This window comes from Lepidochelys olivacea (assembly GCF_965140295.1).
Source record: "Lepidochelys olivacea isolate rLepOli2 genome assembly, chromosome: 9".
In the NCBI taxonomy this organism is placed as follows: domain Eukaryota; kingdom Metazoa; phylum Chordata; order Testudines; family Cheloniidae; genus Lepidochelys; species Lepidochelys olivacea.
Genome location: NC_140419.1, coordinates 9,826,757 through 9,851,329, shown reverse-complemented (window position 1 = coordinate 9,851,329; position 24,573 = coordinate 9,826,757). Strand labels below are relative to the sequence as shown.

At 41.3% G+C, this 24,573-nt stretch overlaps 1 protein-coding gene across 4 annotated transcripts in view; it reads left to right on the top strand.

Moving 5' to 3' along the window:
• ATP11B (ATPase phospholipid transporting 11B (putative)) overlaps positions 1-24,573 on the top strand; it is a 123,991-nt gene that overhangs the window by 33,931 nt on the left and 65,487 nt on the right. For all 4 annotated transcript variants that reach the window (XM_084640014.1, XM_084640013.1, XM_084640016.1 and 1 more), the window contains exons 2-7: positions 11,296-11,412; positions 12,347-12,436; positions 14,902-14,982; positions 22,265-22,372; positions 22,573-22,701; positions 23,775-23,878. In XM_084640014.1, coding sequence (XP_084496140.1) covers positions 11,296-11,412; positions 12,347-12,436; positions 14,902-14,982; positions 22,265-22,372; positions 22,573-22,701; positions 23,775-23,878 — 629 coding nt within the window. The remainder of the gene's footprint in view (positions 1-11,295; positions 11,413-12,346; positions 12,437-14,901; positions 14,983-22,264; positions 22,373-22,572; positions 22,702-23,774; positions 23,879-24,573) is intronic.

The following is a 24,573-nucleotide window of genomic DNA, read 5'->3' as shown; positions in this document are numbered from 1 at the left end:
CTAATGCCTGGGGCCACACAGCCCCCATCCATTGGGCAGACCTGAACGTTTGGTGGTATTTTTCCGCCGACAGGCCCACCCAGTCTAGGATGGCCATCCTCACCATCTCATAATTCCAGGCCTGTTCCTTGCTCAAGGCCATGTAGGCTGCTTGAGCTTCTCCCGCCTGGTAGGGAGCCAGCCGTAGGCCCAGGTTGCCCTATCCCTTCTGGTGCCTATGGCTATCTGATTGAATGTACTGAGGAAAGCATCCGGGTCATCTGCCGGGCCTATTTTATAGAGTTCTAAGCCTGGTGGTTGGGTGCCATCCCCTGCTGCGGGACTCACCATTTGCTGCGGGAGTTGCTGCCGCATGCTGGCCTGCTCTCTTATAAAGTCCTGTAGGCTTTTCTGCTGTTTTGCCTGCCAGGTTAGCAAGGCCTGTCTCTCGGCCTGGTGGGACTGCTGAAAGCCTTCCAGGGCCTTCTGCATCTGCTCCTGCTGTTTGACGAGCCATTGCAAGGTCTCCTCCATCTCTGGGCTGCCAACCACATCCATTGGCTCAGGATCCCGCACAAGCCCCCAGAGATGGTCTCCTCTATCTTCTGCCACTTCTGTGCCCACAAACCAGTCAGAGACCTCTGCTTTAGTGCAATCACCTGTGCTTTTTATTTACAGTACAAGTTCCCACCACCTTGTAGCTACAGACAGCGTCAGGCTTGCAGCCAGCAGAGGAGAACGGCCTTTAACTCCCTGGCTCCTCCCTTTCCTCTCCCCAGCTTCCTTCCTGCCAGCCTTTATGTAGCTCCTGGCTAAGCAGGCCAGCAGCTGTTCCCCGCTTGCCACTTAGGTCTGGGCTCACTCAGCCAGCTCCAATTCCCCTTTCCTGATTGGAGCTGGCATGACAGAGGGCTGGCTCAGGGTTTCCTAGCCAGTACTCTGTCATAGTGCATAATATTTGTACATCACATGATGGCAGATAGTATGCAAATGATAAATTTACTGTTCAACAGCAGATCCGTAAATATTCCTTTGTGTATTCTATTATAAAGTTTGAAACATGGCTGCTGGTGTGTTGTACGCTGGCAAAGAGTTTCATATTTAATGAGTCTTAGTTGAGAGGATCATGACAGATTTTTTGTTTCAGGGCTTGTGCTGCTGTTTCAGTTGGCAGTGTTGTAAAATGTGTGTGTTGGCTTAATTGATAAGTGTTGCAATTTGTTAAACTTAATGCTTCTTTAAATAATAGTAGATGGTAAGGATAAAAAGTGTGATAGCTTAGCAGTGGATAACATCCACCTTCCCCAAAAAACTTTGGCTGTTGAGCTAGCATGACTTTAATTCAGTTGGCTTTTTTTCTTGGCTTGCATTTTGGGGGGGATCAGTTGCACAGTTCTATTGTAGGTACCTTTTCCTCCTTTTTCTCTTTCGGGTTAACATACATGTATCCCCAATAGTACTTCCTCAGCAGTAGTGTGAAACTTGCATGAGGCAAGTGGGGGAGAACCCCAGTGGGAGGTCAAGTTCTCAGATCTGTTCCTGACTGTCATTGAGTACTCTGACTTTGGCTAAGCTACTTAAAATTTTCCCCCATGATTTTTAAATTCAGTGGATGATTGTGGGCTCAGCTTCTGCCTGATGTAAACAGCACAGTTAAAATCCCACTCTCCAGGTGTCAGCTGCTTGCTGAGTAGAATGTTTCGCCTCTGCACTACTTGGCTTTTGACAAATAGACTGATTGATGGTCTGGAAGGGGGACTTGAGATCCTTTACCTCCTTTCTCTTTGGCAGAAGTGGATAGATGCAGTGAGGAATCTCTTTTTTAACCACTGTCAGCCCCCAGTATCCTCTCATTGGTGGTGGTGAGGGAGGAAGGCTCTTGGGTTTTTCAAAGAGTAAGCTGCTTGAGTCCTAAAATAACCACTGCTAGAGTAACTTCTTTCTTTCTCTTTCTTTCTCTTTCTTTCTCTTTCTTTCTCTTTCTTTCTCTTTCTTTCTCTTTCTTTCTCTTTCTTTCTCTTTCTTTCTCTTTCTTTCTCTTTCTTTCTCTTTCTTTCTCTTTCTTTCTCTTTCTTTCTCTTTCTAATAAAGCTGTCTCTATAGCAGTGCTAGGAAAGAGAGAGGGAGGTGAATAGTGGCTCCTCAGCGAGAAGGCAGAGAGTAGCTTGGGAACAATAGTACTTTGGGCTTAATGCTTTACAAAGGTAAATAGGCTTCATAATGTCCATTTTTAGTGATGGTGAAATAGAGGCATCAGAGATCTTGTGACTTGTCTAAATCAGTGTTTTAAGAACTTTTTTTCTGGCAACCTAGTTGAAGAAAATTGTTGATGCCAATGACCCAGTGGAGCTGGGGATGAGGGGTTTGGGGTGTGGGAGGGGTCAGGGCTGGGCCAGAGGGTTAGGGGGTGTGGTTGAGGGCTGCAGGGTGGGGCTGGGAATGAGGAGTTCAGGGTGTGGAAGGGGGCTCTGGCCTGGGGCAGGGGGTCAGGGCTCTGGGCTGGGGGTGCAGGTTCTGGGACGGTGCTGGGGATGAGGGGATTGGGGTACAGAAAGGGACTCTGGATTTGGTGGGGGGCTCAGGGCAGGGGATTGGGGTCTAGGCTTACCTCAGGCAGCTCCTGGGCAGCGGTGTAGCCGGGGTGCAGAGGCAGGCTTCCCGCCTGTCCTTGGACTATGCTGCGTCCTAGAAGTGGCCAGCAGCAGGTCCAGCTCTTAGGCGGAGGCGCTCAAGCGGCTCTGTGTGGCTCTCGCCCTCAGGCACCAGCCCCTCAGCTCCCATTGGCCGGGAACTGGCCAATGGGAGTGCAGAGCCAGTGGTCGGGTCAGCATCCGGAGCCTTGTGGCCCCTGCACCCAGGAGCCAGACCTGCTGCTGGCTGCTTACGAGGCGCAGCACCGTGTTGGAACAGGTAGGGACTAGCCTGCCTTAGCCGGGCCGCACCGCCGATGGGATTTTTAATAGCTCCCGGTTGGTGGTGCTGACTAGAGCCACCATGACCCAGTGCCTTACATTCCGCGACCCGCAGTTTGAAAACCACTGGTCTAAATCAGGAAGGGTGAGATCTTGTATCCTGTTGGTCCCAAGAAAACATGCACTCCTCTAAAGTGAAACTAGGGCCTGGTCTGCACTTAAAAATTAAATTGACCTGGCTATGTCTCGGGGGATGTGAAAAATGTTGCACTATACTTAGGTCCACCTGACCCCCACTATAGATGCAGTTAGATTGATGGAAGAATTCTTCTGTTGACCTAGTTATCATGTCTCAAGAGAGGTGGATTAACTACACTGAACTACAGAAAAAAACACTTCTTTAGATGTAGGAAGCATTTGTGTTGCTAGAGCGCTTGTAGTTTAGACATAGCCCTAGGAGTGCAGTAACTGGCTGGAGAAAATAGCTTTGAAGTGTGTGAACTAGTGGGGGAGTATGTGTGAGATGGGATGGAGAAAAGAAACAGGACCCTACTTCTTATTTTGGAGGGAATCATATTTTTGGCATCCTGTAGAATAGGGAGAGGAAAGATAAGATCGGGGTGGAAGGAGAAACGCTAGTAACCTCTTTCATTTAAAAACAAAAACTCTCTTCTCTTTCTGTTTCCATTTCTGTTGAAATATGGTTGATAGCCACCTTTGTGAAGGGCTCTAAGAGCCTCAATGAAAGGTCCTATTTGAGTCCAGGTATTACTCTTATTTCTTCTTATAAATTTATTGTGCTGTGACCTTTTGTACTGCTATAGAAGTATTAATATGCATAAACACATGACCCAGCTGACAGATGAGAAATTTTGTGGGATTTTCATGCTTGGTTAACTTTTTAAATATGCAGAATGGTACACCAGAAACTTTGAATTCCTGATCCTACATTCACTTTTAAATCCCTATGCAAAACATTTTCAATTGAAAATCATACTTCAGTCCATTTTAAACACAAATCTTTTTACTGTATGACTTAAAGAGCTTAAGGAAAGAAACAACCACCAGCAAACGGAACACTACTACATATATACTGCCTTTATTATGGATTGAAGGCATTGGCTTCATAGTTAAGGTTGCAGCTGGGCTTCCATACAAGCTCACTACCCGTTCTAAAATCTACAAAAAAACAAACCCTATATTGGAAGGCTGGATGTAGGACTTGGCTGAATTGTTCCTGGAAAAAAGTAAATGACTCAGACAAAGGTTTCCTCAGCTATACCACCCTAAAAATAGAGCTGTAAAACAGTTCAGAGAGGGTTTTTTTCTGCTACTTTGAAGTGAAAACAAAGGAGAGATGAAATCCACTTTATTGGACTCTTCTAACAGTTATAGTGCTTAGGACCTAAATTTAATCGATTTTTAAAGTCAGATTACTGAAGTTAACATTTTCTTTGGTAATGACACTAGGGAGTCTGAACTTAGATTTGCAAGAGTGCTTTGATATCATATACTAAGTTTACAATTTTTTAAAATGAATCTAGTTGTTGTTCTTGTAGAAAGACACCTCAGAAATGTTTCATGAACGCCAGACAGGCTTATCAATAGGAGACATGAGATTTCCCCGCCCCCCGAGGCGTACATGGGAAACTGACATGTTTCTTAATGCTTAGTGGGGCCTCCTCAGGAGGTCTAATAGAAGGGGGATTATGCTCCCCTTATCTCTTTCCCCAAAGAATCCAGTTCTCATCCAGTCCTGTCTTCCTGAGGCTCTCCTGGGATTTATAATGATGGGTACCCTGCTCATGCATAACTTAGGAGATCTGCAGATGGCTGAGAAGAGGGGATAATATCCTTAATGGTGTTCTTCCCTTCTTGTGGATCTTCTGAGGTCTGCAGGTGGGGACGAGTCCCAGCAAGCATTAAGAGGCTCACTGGGAGCCAACTCCAAGTCTTTGGCTCACTGGAGCCTGCCACATCCACCTGAGCTTGTGGGGGGTTACCCTGACCCCTTATGAACCTAATGCTGAGAGGGAGTGCTGGTCCCCAGTGGGCCCAATGATACTTATCAAGTGCTTCTTCCTCTTTCCCCTCCTCCAACCCTCCACAAACCTTAGCAGGCTTATTATTTTTTAGTGAGCCTGTTTTGGGTTGCTGGGGTGGCGGTTGTTACGGAGTTGAAGAGCCTCTAAGGGTCATGGGGAAGTTGGGAGCAGGTGAGGGAGTCTTCACTCCTTGGTGATTCCTACATTGGGCCATAGTAGAGTAAGGATATGGGGGAGGGGGGAGGAGTTCACTCTTCATGACCTCAGTGTGGACTGAGAAGTAGTGAGATTTTTTTCACCACCACCCTTTCCCAGTTACATTTTCCTCCATTCCTTTATACATCAGAAGTCAACAGGAGAGGAGCCCTTAGCACCTAGTCTCTGCAGTCTCTTGAGGATCTGCAGAGTTTGGCAAGATGGGCCGTTTTGAGGACCTTAAGTAGCCTACAGTTTCAGGGCTCCTCTACACAGGGCTATGGGTGAGTACTTTGGTTATCCGGAGGCATAGTGACTAGCTGATTAAGGCCCTAATCCTAGAATGACTTCTGCACAGCCACAGGGATCCACTTGCACAGAGTTCATTGCAGGGTAATGGCCAAAGGGTTTATACAGTTTTTAGTTCTGTTTTTGTAAACTTTAACATTCTTGACAGGTAATATTCAGTTAAACCACTGAGCCTGCACCTTAACCTTAATGAAGCTTTTGTGTGATGAATTTTATATGTTATCACTTGTTGTGTTAAAAAGGTTACATTTTCTTCATGGGTTAGCTTTTGTTTCACAGTGCTTATTAGAGTCTTGGCAAGTGTTGCTAAAGAAGAAACTTTAGTTTCTAAACTTCAAGATCTACAAAACCACAGCTGAATAGTTTGGTGAAAGCAATACACAGTTCCCTTTTGTGGAGGTGTTTAAAATTATGTAACACATAAATGTAAAAATGTAAAAGTAATAACCAGATACCATTCCTGTTTGTTTTAAAAATTGTATGTCTTTGGCTCCTCCTTCAGAGATCAGTGTTAATGGTTACTTATGTTTTGCTGTGGTGTTTAATGACAATATTATTTATTCTGTTTATTTGTATGTCTTTCTGAGAATTTTCTGTATTACTTAGTTGAATTCAAGTTCTGTCCATGGAAGAAAAAAAATCAGTGACCTGTATTCCAGAGGCAAATGATACATCATCTACTCCTGGGTGAATTCTGTGCCATTACGTGCACACAGAATTCATGTCCCCTGCAGATTTTTTTTTGCTTCCCCGCATAAAAATTACTTTCTGATGGGGAAGCAAAAGGAAGCCACAAGAGCAGTCACGCGCCCCTCCCCAGCAGTGTGGGCATGTTGTTTTGGGCACCTAGAGCAGCCACTGGGGAAGTAAATCACTGTAGGGGGGAGGGAGGGGCTAGGGACACCCAGGCCAGTGGCTTCTACCCTGCACTGGGCTCAGCTGCTAACCCCGGCAGGACTAAGGATTTGCTCTTCCCCTGCAAGGAATGGCCAGGTCCGATTCACCCCCAGAAACCTGCCCCAGCTGCAGGAAGCTCCACGCCCTCCCTTCCCGCTTCCTGCCCCCATCGCTCCTCAGCCACTTGGGGAGGGGGTCACTGTATGGGGAGCTGCTCCCCTGACAGCCCAACCCCTGTGCATCCCCTGCCATACCCAGACCCCACTGTCGAGCCTCCCCCCTGCATCTGGAACCCTCCTGCACTCAGACCCTCAGCGAGCCCCTGCACCCAAACCATTTCCCAGTGAGACCTCCCCCACTTGAACCCTCACCCCAAAGAGCCCCACCCACCCTACACCTAAACCACCCGGAAGAGCCCCCTGCCTCACTGAGCCCCAACCAGCTTCACACGGAACCCTATCCCATCAAGCCCCATTCAACCACATTGCACCACACAGAACCCTCTCACCCCACACCTGGATCCCTCCACACTAAGCCCCTCCACACTTGGATCCTGCAGGATCCAAGTGTTGTGGGGGAGATTATTAAAAGCACTATGGGAAGCTGGGTGTCTAACTTCCCTTGTGGCTTTGAATATTCCTCTGTGTATTATTTAATGTCCGTAGTTTTAAAAAAAACAAAACCAAGTAATGGCATGGTGAGACCATTTTATTATCAGAATGTCACCAGTTGTTATCTACTTTGGGAGTTTGCTTATTCTGCTTTTGCTACTCTCATCTTTTCTTTCTTTCGAATATAACTTCTTCAGACTAGAGACCAGGGCTTTGTGTGGAAAGTGCCTAGCATTTTGTGGTTGCCATGCACCTTCCAAACAAAACAAAAAAAAATCTGTGTACGTTTTTCATATCTACCAGGTACGTATGCTTTCTTACTCACAAATATTTCAGTACTTAATATAGTTTAGTATACTTTAGTATAGTTTTAGAAATAGTTTAAGAAGTATTCATTCACAAGCTCCAGTTATCCAAAATATTGGTATTAAAAACATTCTTCTATCTTTTGTTCTCTGTCAGCATTCAAACAAAAATCGTTTCATTATCATTCTGTATTTTACCATCTCAAATTCATGCTTTTTAAACTTGTCCCTTACAAAGCTCTGAACAGCTTCTTCCTCTCTTTTGTTTCCTATATATGTTTCTAGTCCTTTCCCAGGACTAATCCCTTTGTGTATGTTACACTGCAAAAAAAGAACCCATGGCAGTGAGTCTCGGAGGCTGCGTAAACTGACTTGTGCTTGTGCTACAGGGCTAAAAATAGCAGTGTAGATGTTTTAGGCTCAGGCTGGAGCCCAGGCTCTGGGGCCTGCCACCCTCACAAGGATTCAGACCCCAGGCTCCAGCCTGAGCCCGAACATCTACACTGCTATTTTTAGCCCCACAGCACTAGCCCCATGAGTCAGTTGACCTGAGCTCTGAGACCCGCTGCCACAGACTCCTCCCTCTCCCCCCCGCCCCCCCCGTGTAGACATACCCTTTGTGTTCTTGTCCTAGTTTTATCTTCATACCTTCTTTCTTGCCACTGTACATAGAACAGACTCTCACTTCTTGTCTGCCAAAAGTTTATTCTTCTTCAAATCTTTTTGTAAAATCTTCCTAAATTGTTCTTGCTCCTTTCTTTCTGCATTAGCTTCCTTCATGTTTTCTGAAGTAAATTAAGTTCTGCAGTACTTACCCATCTTTGTGTATAGTGCTTTTCAGATCAATGAATGAAAAGCACTGTGTAAGTGTATGACAAAACACTCAGGATTAAAGTATTTTGATTTTTATCCATGTTTTGTTGCATTTATATTTATCACATTGTCCATCACATATTTTTGCTGGCAATCAATTTCATGCTTACAAATTGAGTATGAAGGGATAGAGCTCTAATTGGTTTTGTAAAGCACTGAAAGAAATTTTAATATGACAGTTTTCAGAATACTTGACATTGCTTCTTTAATTTTAAGGTCTGATGCCTTTATTACCTATGATTATAGTTTTAAATCAGTAAGGAATCCTCTTTGAGTTGTTTTATTGCAAAAGGCCTCTTTATTCCCGCTACAGTTTATAAAGCAGAAGAATTGAACTTTTCAACCCTATCTATATTACTAGTGAGGCCTTGAAAAACATACCCAAATTTACTGGAATGAGCCTACCAGAAAAGTGAAAAAAATCTTACCTAAACTGGGAATCTGTGGAATACTACAAAGAAGAAATAATGAAAAACTTAGAGCATATGCTTATATTTTGCTCTGTGTTGCTTGTTTTACCTTGTTGGGTTTTTAAATTCAACACTTCTGTGGCTTTATTCAGGTTTAGTCTTGTCAGATTGTCCCCTTATTTCTCCAGTTCTCATTTGGTGTTGGTTTGTGGTTATTTCTGCTGGATTTGGACTAATTAATTGTTGCCTTCATTTCTTTACCCAGTTTATTCCATGACTTTTGCAGATAAAAAAGCTAGCGTTAGGCTATGTGTATTCTGTGATACCTTGTTGTTTGTTACTAACGTCCACATGAGATGTCTCCCGTCGTCCGCTGAAGGGCAGTCTAAACCAAGGGTTCTTAAACTTTATTGCACCGCCATCCCCTTCTGACAAAAAAAAAAAAAAAAACAAAAAAAACTACTACACGACTCCAGGACGGGGGACCGAAGCCTGAGCCCCAGTCAGGCAGGGGGGCACAGCCAAAGCCCAAGGGCTTCAGCCTCAGGCAGGGAGTCTGTAACCTAAGCCCCACCAACCGGGGCTGATGCCCTCGGGCTTCAGCTTTGGCCCTGGACAGTGGGGCTTAGGTTTTGGCTTCAACCCTGGGCCCCCAGCAAGTCTAATGCCAGCCGTGACAACCCCATTACAATGGGGTTGTGATCCACTTGGGGTCCCGACCCACAGTTTGAGGACTGCTGATCTAAACTGATATTTGCTTTCCATCAGACCCAAAGGAAGTGTAAGGGCTACCTCAGACTCCCTCTGTTGGCTTTAAAAATCTACTCCCCCACTCTGCAGTCCAGTGCTGAGGATCTGGTAAGGGAGCCATAAAGGAACTCTTAGATATCACTCGTCTAGTTAAGCCCAATGCCAAATTTGTAGGATCAGAATTGTATGAAGTCTGAAAATATGGTGGAAAAGAAGTTCTTGGTGCTGAGACTTCCTCAGTAGTAAGCCTTGCTAAGAAGGCATGGAGCTGTGACTTGTAATCAGCTGCTCAGTGCTGAGATTCTTCTTCCGCAGGGCAGACTCACCTAAGCATTTCCCAAGAGTGGAGATGCATAAAGGCAGTTATTGAGGGAGAGAGATTTGTTACTAGTAAGAGTAGTTCTTTCCCCTTCTTGTCAAGTTGTTGTCTCCCGGAGTGTCTTTCTTTCCATAGCACTTGTAGGTAGGTTACACAGCCTTGCTGAGCTTGGGAGGTAATGACCAGCCCTCTGGAAAATTGACCAGAATGGTCTGACCTCAGTGGCACAAATGGCACCTGTGCCACTGTGAGTCCCCTCTCACCCCCATCCCTGCCTTGCAATTTTGGTCAGGATGTGTCCCCAAAATAATTTGGTCACCTTTCAAATTGTAGGATTTGGCCACCAAATTTAACTTTCTTGACGCATAATGCTTGCTGTTTCCTTGTGAGAACAGGCAAAAATGACAGAGCAGGCGAAAAGCAAGCTTAATCCCTGCAAGGAGGGAAATGGTTGTGGCATGCAGGAACAGACGGGGTCTCCTTCAATATTTCAGATGGCCAAGAGCAGTCTCGTAGCAGACTCCTGGTACTTGTCCCTGCTCAGCTGTTGGAGCAGCCATTGCACTCAGGCACTGCTGTCCTGTCCCCCTCCACCCACTTTTTTGATAGTGAGTCTTCCTGACCTACTACCAAAACTAGGGCAGCAACAGATACTGGTGTGGCTTTGCTGGATCTGATTCCAGAGCAGCTGCCAGTGTAGGCTACAGCAGCACCAGAAGTAGGATCAAGCTCCCAGGTGGAGTATCTGCTCTTTGAAGAGGCTTTGTAGAGGAGGCAGCACTATGGGATTAATTTTCACTTCTAAGATTTGTCTAACCCTGCTCAGCAAGTCTACAAAACACAGTGCTCCCACTGTTATCATTGGTGGACCTGAATTGGTGGTAACAGTGGGAAATTTTAGAAGATAAAGTCTCTGAATGTAAGCAAGGCTTTTATGCTCTTTGAGGCAGGAAATCATTTACTTACTTGGGAAAGAGGGAAAATAATGTTTGGCCAGTTTCTTGATTTTTCCACTGGTCAGATTATTTTTTTCAAACTTGAACCATAGCATTGTTAGTGTGACTCTCTTCTGTTTGTTTAAACTTTCTTATATGATTCAATTATGATCAACATTAGTATGGCTTTTAAAAGTACGGCTTTGAATATCTTTAATTTCCTCCTGTATTTTGGTTTCCATTTTTGCTTCTCTCTGCCTTACTCATACCCTCCCTCAGCCAAACTGCCATTTCTCTGTTTTGTTTTTTTCTGGTTTTACTGTGAGACAGTAACTTTTACCCTCATTTTTCATAGCCTGTATGTGCTCTTTCTTCTGATTCTTAAGATTTTTTTGTGATGTGTCCCCCATAAGGAATGAACACACTCCACATAAATTAAGGTTGTTTTCAGTTGACCATGTCAAATTTTAAACACAATAGGAAATTAAAAAAAAACACAAATTAATCAAAATGCATTTAAATGACATTAAAAAGCAAGCCTCCTAACAGCAAAATAATATATACTTTTTGGCCCAGATATGTTCATCTTTGTGTCCAATTCATAATCTGCTATTCTAAGACTCTTGTTAAAATTTGGATCACAATTTCAGTTTAAAGATTAGCAGAATTTTGTGTGCCATCTGTGATCTGAAACGATAGTTTTGATGTAAAATGTCCTGCCTGTTGTTCAACTGATTTTTACTTTTACCTTTCAGGGTTTTGACCCACCACATCAAAGTGATACACGAACTATTTACATAGCAAATCGTTTCCCCCAGAATGGCCATTATATTCCTCAGAAATTTGCAGAGAACAGAATCATTTCATCTAAGGTAAGGATCCATGTACTTTGTCAAAAATATTTGATAAAAAGTAAACATCACTTAGGATGTTGTGGAGTATCTGTGCATCTGGTAGTGTGATGTGTTTTCACATCATTTAAAACAGCAAATGACTTCAAAACCAATGTTTAAAAAGTGAGGCCCCTTCTCCTCCTCCTCTCTGCTCCCATCACCCTGCCCTTCAAAATACAAAAGCCTGATTGCACACTGACCGACCGTCTCAGGTAAAATTCCTCAGAAAGAAGATGGGTCTTGAACCATGAGATCCACTGGCAATTCCCTGTATCACCTCCAGATATTTACATCTGTACTTAGAGAGGGCATCTCTCAAATTGTCAAGCCTGTTATGTGAAAAAGAGCATGTTAGTGTAGAGAACATTGAGCTGCCCACAGAGTTTCCTTTTTGGTGCACAGTCTGGCCGTTGGTGGGGTGAATGGACCTAATTGGTCAGAATAAATATCTTAGTTGACTGGATGGTAAGAAAGCAATGTCTGCTGCTGCAGCAGCCTCAGTAAATCTTTCCCCCTTCCCAATAGCCATCTTGCAACCAGCTGATTGGCTCAGCAGAAGGGAGAAAGCAGTCCCCAGGGGAACCACTCTGACACCTCTCCCGCCCTCCCACCCACCCATGCATGTGCGCGCACACCGATACGTAGGAAGGTATCTTCAGCTGGCACTGCTGCAGCCAGCACAGCTACCTCGATGCCTGGGCTTCTCCTAGCTCCTGGCTTGTCTACAAGAAGGGACAAGCCTTGGCTCTGCCTCACCCCAAAGACAGAGAAGAGGGTACAGCACTTTGGGAAGAGGAGAATGAGACGGTTTTGAGGGATTTGTTGGGGAGAGACTGGGAAGAGATTGAAAAGTTTTTTATGGAAAATTTGTGCAATGTCATGTTATATAACCCCACTTCTCTTTTCTTTTCAGTATACGGTGTGGAATTTTATTCCAAAAAATTTATTTGAGCAGTTCAGAAGAGTAGCCAATTTTTATTTTCTTATTATATTTTTGGTTCAGGTAAGTTGAATAAAACTTATAATTTAATGAGAGAGACTCCATAGTCGGAATATAGAGCTGGAAACCAGGATTTTCTGGGTTATATTCTCAGTTCTGCTACTCATTCTCTGCCTTGTGCAAATCACTTAAACTCTGTCTCAGTTTTTTCATCTATTTTTTTTTAAAGGCACAGTAACTATTTCACAAGGGTGTTGGAGTCTTAACTACTTGGACTGCACTGGATTTAGGCTCAAATTTGAAATACTATTTTGAGTATTTGCAGCTACATGCCCTTGTAGGCAGTCTCATCATACCATCCTCCCCCATAAATTTATCAAGCTCGGTCTTGAAGACAGTTAGGGTTTTTTTGCCCCACTACTTCTTGGAAGGCTGTTCCAGAACTTCACTCCTCTGATGACTAGAGTTACAAAGGGATCTCGCAAAACTGGGTGACTGGGCAACAAAATGGCAAATGATAAATGTTGATAAATGCAAAGTAATGCACATTGGAAAACATAATCCGAACTATACATACAAAATGATGGTGTCTAAATTAGCTGTTGCCACTCAAAAAAAAAGATCATGGAGTTATTGTGGATAGTTCTCTGAAAACATCTGCTCAGTATGCAGCAGCAGTGAAAAAAGCGAACAATGTTAGGAACCATTAGGAAAGGGATAGATAATAAGACAGAAAATATCATAATGCCACTATATAAATCCATGGTACGGTCACATCTTGAATACTGCATGCAGTTCTGGTTTCTCCATCTCAAAAAGATATATTGGCATTGGAAAAGGTACAGAGAAGGGCAGCAAAAATGATTAGGGGTATGGAGCAGCTTCCATATGAGGCAGGATTAAAAAGACTGGGACTGTTCAGCTTGGAAAAGAGAGAACTGGCTAGGGGCAGCATGACAGAGATTTATAAAATTATGAATGGTGTGGAAAAAGTGAATAAGGAAATTTTATTTACTGCTTCACATAACGCAAGAACCATGGGTGGTCAAAGGAAATTTAATAGGCAGCAGGTTTAAAACATAAGGAACTACTTCTTCATACAGTGCACGGTCAATCTGTGGAACTCGTTGTCGGTGGATATAGTGAAGGCCAAAACTATAATGGGGTTAAAAAAAGAATTAGATAAATTCATGGAAGATAGGTCTGTCAGTGTCTATTAGCCAAGATGGTTTGGGATGTAATCCCATGCTTTGGGTGTCGCTAGCCTCTGACTGCCAGAAGCTGAGAGTGGACAACAGGGGTTGGATCACTTGATGATGGCCTGTTCTGTTCATTCCCTCTGAAACACCTGACATTGGCCACTGTCGGAAGACAGAGAACTGGGCTAAATGACCCATTGGTCTGACCCAATATGCCCATCCTTTATCCTCTTGGAAACTTGAGAGCATCATTTCTTTTCCTATCTGCTTTATCAAAGTAGATTTTTATTTACTACTGTTCATGGTCCACTTGGTTCTGCACAATCTTTGTCTATGTTATAGTATTCTTCTTGGTATAAGATATGTTTCAAGGCTGAAATCCTGTCTGGCTGTGTAATAGCAGAGCACAAGTTCTCTCGCTCAGACTGGAATTTGCCATATTTTTTTAACTCTGGTAAATTTGAGAGTGTAAAGATCAAGGCCCTGCTGTTGCCCAAGCTATTTTCTCTAACCTTTAACTTTTTAAAACTCTCTATGCAAGATTTATTTGGTAGTGCTTCCCAAGGCAATGAGTTAAATTTCAGGTAAACCTAATAAATTTCTTAAATTAATATTAATGTTTTCAATAACTGTTTTCCCTCTGTATCCTTTCTCTGCAGCCCTTTAATACAGTTAGTTTATCCTGTAAAGTAGCACTGTTCCTGCAGTAGAGAAAAACCCATACAGGCTCGTGCACACATGTTTAGTGTTTGCATTGAAGTTGGCACCACAACAGTGGTAGCACAAATTGTAAAATCTGCAAGGTTCTCTTATGGAAGACAGAAAGCAGTACTATGTGCAAGGGGATTCTTTAATTTATGTGCCAGAGATAAAGCCTTAGGAAATTTGTGCTTTCAGTTTTCAGTCTGAATTTAAGATGTCTTTTATCCTACTTTTTTTGTTGTAAGCTAGTTCTTTGTATGGTGTAAAAAAGCAGTTTCATATAATATATATCTTAACTCAACTTGGTAGGAGAAAATAAATTCTTGTTTTCGTTGGTTAAGAATCTTAAAATCAAAATGTGATGCACACTACCAACTGCAAGAGAAATTCTCTTCTGTGATCCATAGATTTTCTGTCTGCACTGTATGTCAGTATTGCCACCTTTTAGGAGAACTGCTTCTGACATCAAGGGGAGTTTTGCACTAGAATGACTATAGAATATGTAATAAAGAGCCTCTCTGACTTACATAATTTTGCTCATGTGGTGTAAAATGTTATTGCCTTTGGTTTTGTAAGATTTTAAGAATAATCTGGTACTAACATTATCCTCATTCTCTTTTCCTATAGCTTATGATAGATACACCGACCAGTCCTATTACAAGCGGATTGCCATTGTTCTTTGTCATAACTGTAACAGCCATAAAACAGGTATGAAATTAGCCTAAATAGCATGATTCCTTTTTAAACAGTTTCTTAATCTTTTCTTTAAATAGTGTAGTCAGGATTTGTTAGACACTCTAAGCGGTAAAGCGCACACATAGTTTCTAGAAAGAAATCAGTAAATGTGTTTAAAATGTTGCCCGCTAGAAGCTTAAACTGGGGAGCTCTGCTTAGCTGTCAGGCACCCAATGACTCATTGTAACATCCTTAAATGCACAGGAATGATTGTCAAAAGACATTTTTGTCTAGACTTTGTATATCAATTGTTATAAGACCATTTCCTAATGCCTCTCACTTATTCCCTTGGCACACCTCAGTACACATTATAAAGGAATCCTCGTACATAATACAGACCAGGAAAGAGACTTGGGGTGGGTGATGCATTAAAAGTATCTGCATGTTGTTTGGCAGCAGTTAAGAGAGCCCCAAGAGCAGCATAGAGAGCTTTTCTTGCCAGTGTAGAATGGTGCCCTAGGCAGGAAAAGCTTAAGTCCTCCCCTGGGGCAGAAATCTAGGCATTCACACAGCTGTCAGATGATTGGAGGTAATCACTTTACAGTTACATATTGATATCCTAACCTTACAAAAATATTGTTTGTAACCTAAACAAAGAGATCTGACTATATTTCACTATCCCTGAAGTATATTAATGCTGGTAGGGCTTTTGGCAAGGCTTAATTGTTACCTGCAAAATAGGATTAAAATTCAACAACTCGAGATATCTGAGCCATTACTGATTATCTTTGAGAAGTCATGGAAGATGGGAGAGATTCCAGAAGACTGGAAAAGGGCAAATATATAGTACCCATCTATAAAAAGGAGAATTAGACCAATCAGCGTAACTTCTGTACCTGGAAAGATAATAAAGCAAATAATTAAGCAATCAATTTGCAAATATCTAGAAGATAATAAGGTGATAAGTAACAGCATGGATTTGTCAAAAACAAATCATGTCAAACCGACCTGATAGCTTTCTTTGGCAGGGTAACAAGCCTTATGGATGGGGTGAAGCGGTAGACGTGGTATATCTTGATTTTACTAAAGCTTTTCATACTGTCCCACATGACCTTCTCATAAATAAACTAGGGAAATGCAACCTAGAGGGAGCTACTATAAGGCGAGTGCAAAACTGGTTGGAAAACCGGTCCCAGAGGGTAGTTACCAGTGGTTCAGAGTCATGCTGGAAGGGCATAACGAGTGGGGTCCCGCAGGGATCAGTTCTGGGTCTGTTTCTGTTCAATATCTTCATCAATGATTTAGATAATGGCATACAGAGTACTATAAAGTTTGCAGATGATACCAAGCTGGAAGAGGTTGCAAGTGCTTTGGAGGATAGGATTAAAATTCAAAATGATCTGGACAAACTGGAGAAATGGTCTGAAGTAAACAGGATGAAATTCAATAAGGACAAATGCAAAGTACTCCATTGAGGAAGGAACAATCGGTTACACACATAAAAATGAGAAATGACTGCCTAGGAAGGAGTACTGTGGAAAGGGATCTGGCGGTCATAGTGGACCGCAAGCTAAATATGAGTCAACAGTATAACACTGTTGCAAAAGACAAAAAAAAACGAAACAAAAAAACCCACCATAATTCTGGGATGTATTAGCAGGAGTGTTGTAAGCAAGACATGAGAAGTAATTCATCCACTCTGTTCCGCTCTGATTAGGCATCAACTGGAGTATTGTGTCCAGTTCTGTGTGCCACATTTCAGGAAGGGTGTGGACAAATTGGAGAGAGTCCAGAGAAGAGCAACCAAAAAAGGTCTAAAAAACATGACCTATGAGGGAAGACTGAAAAAATTGGGTTTGTTTAGTTTGGAAAAGAGAAGACTGAGAGGGGACATGAAAACAGTTTTCAAGTATGTGAACGGTTGTTACAAGGGTGAGGAAGAAAAATTGTTCTTTACCTCTGAGGATAGAACAAGAAGTAATGGGCTTTAAATTGCCGCAAGGGAGGTTTAGGTTGGACATTAGAAAAAACTTCCGAACTGTCAGGATGGTTAAGCACTGGAATAAATTGCCTAGGGAGGTTGTGGAAAGATTTTTGGAAATTTTTAAGAGCGGGTTAGACAAACACCTGTCAGGGATGGTCTAGATAATACTTAGTCCTGCCACGAGTGCAGGGGACTGGACTAGATGACCTCTTAAGGTCCCTTCCAGTTCTACGATTCTGTGAACTTCAGAATTATATGCGGAATTCCCCAAATAGCAAGGGTAAGACGGTCATTCAGGATATGAAATACTGAAGTGATCTTTTTCTGTTTGTGTGACTCCCCACCATTTGCTGCACCCGTTTCAAGACACATCACAGAACTCCATAACTCTGTTAGACTGGAGCCAATCAGTTGCAACGTTGCAGTGGAGGGAGTAGAGGGAAGAGAAATAGTGCCTCTTAAAATTAGGGTATTAAAATACTTCAAGATGGTATGATATTTTAAATCCAGTAAGTTTTTGTGACCACTGTAGGCTGTCTCCAGTCTGTAGCAGGATTCCATAGTGTGTGAGGCATCACCAGCATGTTGTGGTGAAGTACTGTAGAGCAAGCTCTTTATCATGAAAATGCAACTTACAATGTAAAAACATTTTTGTTACATAACTGCACTCAAAACCAAAACAATCTAAAACTTCAGAGCCTACAAGTCCACTCAGGCCTACTTCTTGTTCAGCTAATTACTAAGACAAACAAGTTGGTATTACATTTCCAGGAGATAATGATGCCCGCTTCTTATTTACAATGTCACTTGAAGGTGAGAACAGGTGTTTGCATGACACGTTTGTAGTCAGCATTGTAAGATATTTATGTGCCAGGTATGCTAAACATTTGTATGCCCCTTCATGCTTCGGTCACCATTCCAGAGGACATGCTGATGATGATCGTTAAAAAAAAATAAGGCATTAATTAAATTTATGACTCAGCTCCTTGGGGGAGAATTATATATCTTCTGCTGTGTTTTACCTGCATTCTGCCATATATTTCATGCTATAGCAGTGTCGGATGATGACCTAGCACATGTGTTCGCTTTAAGAACACCTTCACTGCAGATTTGACAAAACGCTAAGAAGGTACCAGTGTGAAATTTCTAAAGATGGCTACAGCACTTGACCCAAGGTTTAAGAATCTGAAATGCCTTCCAAAATCTGAGAGGGATGAGGTGTGGACCATGCTTTCAGAAGTCTTAAAAGAGCAACACTCCAATGCGGAAACCACAGAACCGGAACCACCAAAAACAAAAATCAACCTTCTGCTGGTGGCATCTGACTCAGATGATGAAAATGAACATACGTTGGTTCGCACTGCTTTTGGATCACTATCGAGCAGAACCCATCATCAGCATGGATACATGTCCTCTGGAATGGTGATTGAAGCGTGAAGGGATATATGAATCTTTAGCAAATCTGGCACATAAATACCTTGCAATGCTGGCTACAACAGTGCCATGTGAACACCTGTTCTCACTTTGAGGTGACATTGTAAACAAGAAGCAGGCAGCATTATTTCCTGCAAATGTAAACAAACTTGTTTGTCTGCGTGATTGGCTGAACAAGAAGTAGGACTGAGTGGACTTGTAGGCTCTAAAGTTTTACATTGTTTTATTTTTTATTGCAGTTATTTTTGTACATAATTCTACATTTGTAAGTTCAACTTTCATGATAGACTGTACTACAGTACGTGTATTAGGTGAATTGAAAAATACGATTTCTTCTGTTTTTTACAGTGCAAATATTTGTAATCAAAAATAAATATAAAGTAAGCACTGTACACTTTGTATTCGGTGTTGCAATTGAAATCAATATAGTTGAAAATATAGAAAACATCCAAAAATATTTAAATAAATGGTATTCTATTATTGTTTAACAGCACAATTAATTGTGACTAATTTTTTTAATTGCCCAATTAATCATGAGTAGTTTTTTTTTCTTCACTTGACAGCCCTAGTTCCTAATGTGTATTCTTTTTAGCAGTTGTGTTGCTCAGAAACAAGAGAATTTTAATGGCACTGGGATTTACATGACCCAAATAAGCCTTTTCTTTCTTCTTCGTTAGAATCATAGAATATTAGGGTTGGAAGAGACCTCAGGAGGTCATCTAGTCCAATCCCCTGCTCAAAGCAGGGCCAACCCCAACTAAATCATTCCCAGCCAGGGCTTTGTCTAGCCAGGCCTTAAAAACCGCTAAGGATGGAGATTCCACCACCTCCCTAGGTAACGCATTCCAGTGCTTCACCACCCTCCTAGTGAAATAGTGTTTCCTAATGTCCAACCTAGACCTCCCCCACTGCAACCTGAGACCATTGCTGCTGCTTCTGTCATCTGCCACCACTGAGAACAGCCTAGCTCCATCTTCTTTGGAACCCCTCTTCAGGTATTTGAAAGCTATCAAATCCCCCCTCCCAACCCCCCTTCTCTTCTGCAGACTAAATAACCCCAGTTCCCTCAACCTCTCCTTATAAGTCATGTGCTCCAGCCCCCTAATCATTTTTGTTGCCCTCCGCTAGACTCTCTCCAATTTGTCCACATCCCTTCTGTAGTGGGGGACCAAAACTGGACACAATACTCCAGGTGTGGCCTCACCAATGCCAAATAGAGGGGAATAATCACTTCCCTTGATCTGCTGGCAGTGCTCCTACTAATACAGCCCAATATGCCGTTGGCCTTCTTGGCAACAAGGGCACACTGCTGACTCATATCCAGCTTCTCGTCCACTCTGCAGGTCCTTTTCTGCAGAACTGCTTAGCCAGTCAGTCCCCTGCATGGGATTCTTCCTTCCTAAGTGCAAGACTCTGCACTTGTCCTTGTTGAACCTCATCAGATTTCTTTAGGCCCAGTCCTCCAATTTGTCTAGGTCACTCATTGTTCCACACCCTTAAAGAATTGGGTTAGCCTTCTGAGTATTAGTAACATAAGACTGTAAACTTGGAAACACAGAATACGGTACTTCGGGGTTTTTTCTCCATTCATTAGTCATGTGTGGGATCGTCCAATATCAGGTCATTTTTTAAATAAAGTGTTCTGTTTCCAGGACACTCTTTAACCCGAAAGAAGAAAAATCTCATTCAGTGGCTGAATTAAGAGTATAATTGGGCAAAATGCTTATATTTTATGTATAATAAACACCATGTATGGAGGTGATATCAATTTTATAAATTAAGAACCAGTTGATAGATGATAAACCTATCATACCCCTTTGACTGCCTCAATAAACTTTCCATAGAAATATTTCCTCTGTCAACCCCCCCCAAATTAACCCTAGTCCAAGGTTCAGGACAAGCAAGATTTAGTTCTGTATCAGTAACAACTTTTTCTATATGTGAATATCAAAACATTCAGGTCCAATATCTTGTGGCATTCCAAGGCCAGAAACAATCTCATTGGGGTTGTGATATTCCCAGCATTTCAGTGAGACCCCATACTCCCTTCTAGGTCTGCAAGGTTCCAAGAAAGCAGACTGCTTTGTCATATTTTTATGTACGGAAAAGCAATAAAAATAGCTTTCCAGTTTTTTTTATGGTTGCTTCTGACCTCTGTATAGTTGGAATCATGGTAACTAATATCCGCAGCTTTGCAGGTGGAGAGAGAAAGATGAAAATACACACAATAAGGCTTCTAAAAAATCCTCTAAAACATCCCTAAAGCAGATTTCTGTAATATTGCATATGACAAGTATAGAATATATGATGGTGTATAAGATGTGGTATAAATTTATAAAGATACTGAAGGTAGTACTTTAGAGTTGGTTGGCTGTTTTGTCCATTTGAGGCAAAGTAAGGTAATGAATCTGTTTCTCAAGCGTCAGTGGAAAGTGACTTCTCCATATTAAATGAAAATGCCCTTGAATATTTGTCTCACTGAATTTACTATGTTATCAAAAGTACACTAGATCTTCACAGAAAACTGTGACCTTTGCTTTAATCTTTAGAAGTAGTTGATGAACACACTTTTAGTACTTTGAGTAGCATTCAGCTTTTTATATAGAAATGGTAAATCTGCTGCAGGCTTCGCTTTTTATCAAGTCAAACTTTTTTAAATGTTCACATCTGAATTTTATGCACAGCTGTGAGCTTGCTTACTCGCTCACCAGGCCTACTTTGAATTGAGAGTACAAGACACATATACTTGTGAATAAAACATTGGTAGAAAAATTATTTAACAGTGAACCATAGCCAGAGTTAACCAAGAAACAGCAAAATACATTGCTGCTAAGAATTACTGGCTCAAGAACTTCTCTGTTATATACTTAGATTTTAAGCTTCTTGGCACAAGGACTGTCTTTTTGTTCTGTGTTTGAGCACCCTTAGCACAATGGGGTCCTGGTGCATGACTGGGACTCCTAGGCAGTACATTAATACAAATAATATTAACATTAATCTTAGTTAGCCGTTTAATTCATATGAATGCTGGACAATCCATTGCCTCCAGCATATCAAAAGTATCTTCCAGGATATACCTATTACTGTCTGTCCACAAATTTTTTGGGAGATGTACAAGTAAACAAGTAATATATTAACTGATGTACAAAGAAAATATAAAACAGGACATGTACCCTCCTTTGATTTTTTGAATATCTGGAGGGGAAAATGTTGGATTGTCTTCTCTATTAAAAATCCAGGTTGATTAGTCACTCTAAACCTTTGCCCTGGTACACTCTGGATGAATTAAGACTTTGTACCTGACTGTTTTTCTCACATACGCTGTCATTTCCACTTGCTCAACAAAACATGAATGTCAACTCCACACCATAGAAGTTAAAATCTCTTTACAAGAACAGGTGCCTCGGCTGTTGCTCAGAAAGATGCTAGAGCAAGCTCTCTGGGAATTGCATAGTTTAACAGAAAAGGGGGTTATTTTAATAAATCAGTAAATGAGACACTGGGAATGATTGTTTCTATTCCCTACTCAGTTGCCTTAATCCACTTAGACATTGTGAGGCTCTCAGGTTGCATGAGCAGTTGTTTTAACTCTTCTTATGGAACCTTCACCGCAGATATTTGTTTTAAAATAGTAATAAGATTCCATAATTCTACATTACATGTGCTATGTTTTTTTTATCTTTATTTAACAAATCTGAAACTAGTGAAAACCGAGGGTGCTTCGACTGCACAGTGATGGGTGCAGTCGAACCTGAATAGAACAGAGGTCTGGTGACATGCTTTTGGTCACACAGCTGGTTGCTTGTTTGCAAAGCTATGGTGCCTCAAACTACTTTGTTACTCTTAGAAAAGTATATAGCTGTTTAAAATAGAACATTCAATCTTGTATTTCTGCAGGGGTATGAAGACTGGTTACGACATAAAGCAGACAATGAAGTAAATGGAGCTCCAGTTTATGTTGTTCGAAGTGGTGGCCTTGTAAAAACTAGATCAAAAAACATTAGGGTATGTATCTAGTAACTAGCAGAAAACAGTGCATTTCTTCTTTAGAACTATAGTTATGCCAGTTCATTTCAGCAAAATGCTCATTTGCTGCATTGCAATTTTATGGTGGTCTATTGCATTATAATTTTGAATAACTGTTAAAATTAATTCTTAATCTATTCTTTTTCAAAAGCATACTCTCATTTTTGTTTATCTTTCAGGTGGGTGATATTGTCAGAGTAGCCAAAGATGAGACTTTCCCTGTTGATCTTGTACTTCTGTCCTCCGATAGAGTGGATGGTTCGTGTCATGTTACTACTGCTAGCTTGGATGGAGAAACTAATCTTAAGGTTGGTAATCTAAACATATGCAGTTTTCTAGTATGAAATGCAACGTAGAAATAAGAGTCAAATCAACTTACAGCCTTTGCTAACTTAGTAAAGGCCAGCGTCCTTAAATTTCTCTGTTAATGACTCAAATAGGAGGTTTTGTGTGTCTAATTTTACTTTTTTTAAACATTTCTCACAGCTCCCACAATGTGCTGCAAGTATCAGGGGGTAGCTGTGTTAGTCTGTATCCACAAAAACAACAAGGAGTCTGGTGGCACCTTTAAAGACTATCAGATTTATTTGGGCATAAGCTTTTGTGAGTAAAACACCACTTCTTCACATCTGAAGAAGTGATGGTTTACCCACGAAAGCTTATGCCCAAATAAATCTGTTAGCCTTTAAGGTGCCACCAGACTCCTTGTTGTTAATGTGCTAGCAGTTTTACTAAAAGTAAAGAGAGTGTCTAGGTTCTGTACTTATCAAAATATAGTTAATTTTTATCTTAACTTATTTGAGCACATAGCAAGGCTATTTTTACTATCACGATACGTCATAATCTGCTGTTTTACCTTCTTGTGCTACACATAAGATCTTATTCTGCCACCCTTACTCAAACTGAGTAGCATCCAACCCCCCATTGAAATCAGTGGGCTTACTTTTTAAGTAAGGTGTACTACTCAGTGAGAGTAAGAATAGCAGAATCTGACCTTTAGTTATTAGGTGTATCTTAATATATCAGAACTGTAGTATCCCTGTTTATTTTATTTTTTGGTTTGAGCTGCAGTATATTAATAGGACCAAGAACCTTGCTTGATCTGGTAATGTAAGAAATGTTATAAATGGTAATTAACTTGGCCAGAAAAAACCCACATTAATCACTTTTAAGGAACATTATTGCAGTACTTTAAATGGTAGTTTGCAGTGTCATAATGGTGAAACATCTGTCAGTATACAAGATGTGATGCTTTCATATACAAAATCCATGACCCTTTTCAGGGTTCCAGAGGCTTTCCTTGACCAAAGAAATGCCAACAAACTAGTACCTTTCTGTATCATTGAGAAATTCTCATATATAGAGATGTGTGTTTTTTCAGACTCATGTTGCAGTCCCAGAAACAGCAGTATTACAGTCAGTTGCCAACCTGGACACACTCGTAGCTGTTATAGAATGTCAACAGCCAGAAGCAGACCTATACAGGTGTCATTTTATTCTTCATAATTTTGAAGTTGATTTAAACGCAAAATTTCTGATGGTGGTTAATTATATGGATCTTGCTGAGAGGAAAGTTTCTCTCTGTGTATTGTTGTACATTTCAGGTTTTATTAAACAAATGTCGGAGTTTGTATGTAAATCCCTATGCTGCTTAAAGCTGCAAAAAGGGAAAGAGCCTTCTGATTTTTATTGTTTACATTTTAACTCCAGCATGGTTCTACATCGCTTGTTAAGCAGTAAATTTGTTCACAACTTTTAAAAGTAATGGTGCTTGAGCAGGAATTGTGGAAAAAGACGAGCTGTACATGGTTCTGCCAAAACACTTCAGTCCTGAATATTTAACTCCCCTTTCTTTGGTTATAAATTAAAGTGTCTCAAATTGTGTGATTTTGTTTTGATTTTCTACTAAGACCATATACCCCAAAATTTACTTTCATTTACAGCCTAAGCAAGATTTGAACTGTTTCCCAGTAGCAAAAGAGTAGTTTAGTAAACCCTTACTACACCAACATGTCTCATTTAAAAGCTACTGTCAGCAAGCAGTGTAATAGACTTTTTAAAAGGGTGTTTTCCTAACAAATGTATGCTATGTGTAGGTCTATGACCCTGTAAATATTTCTTACTCATAGCATAATAGTAACATTGCATGATTTTTTGTATTAATGACTAGCTTTAATAGA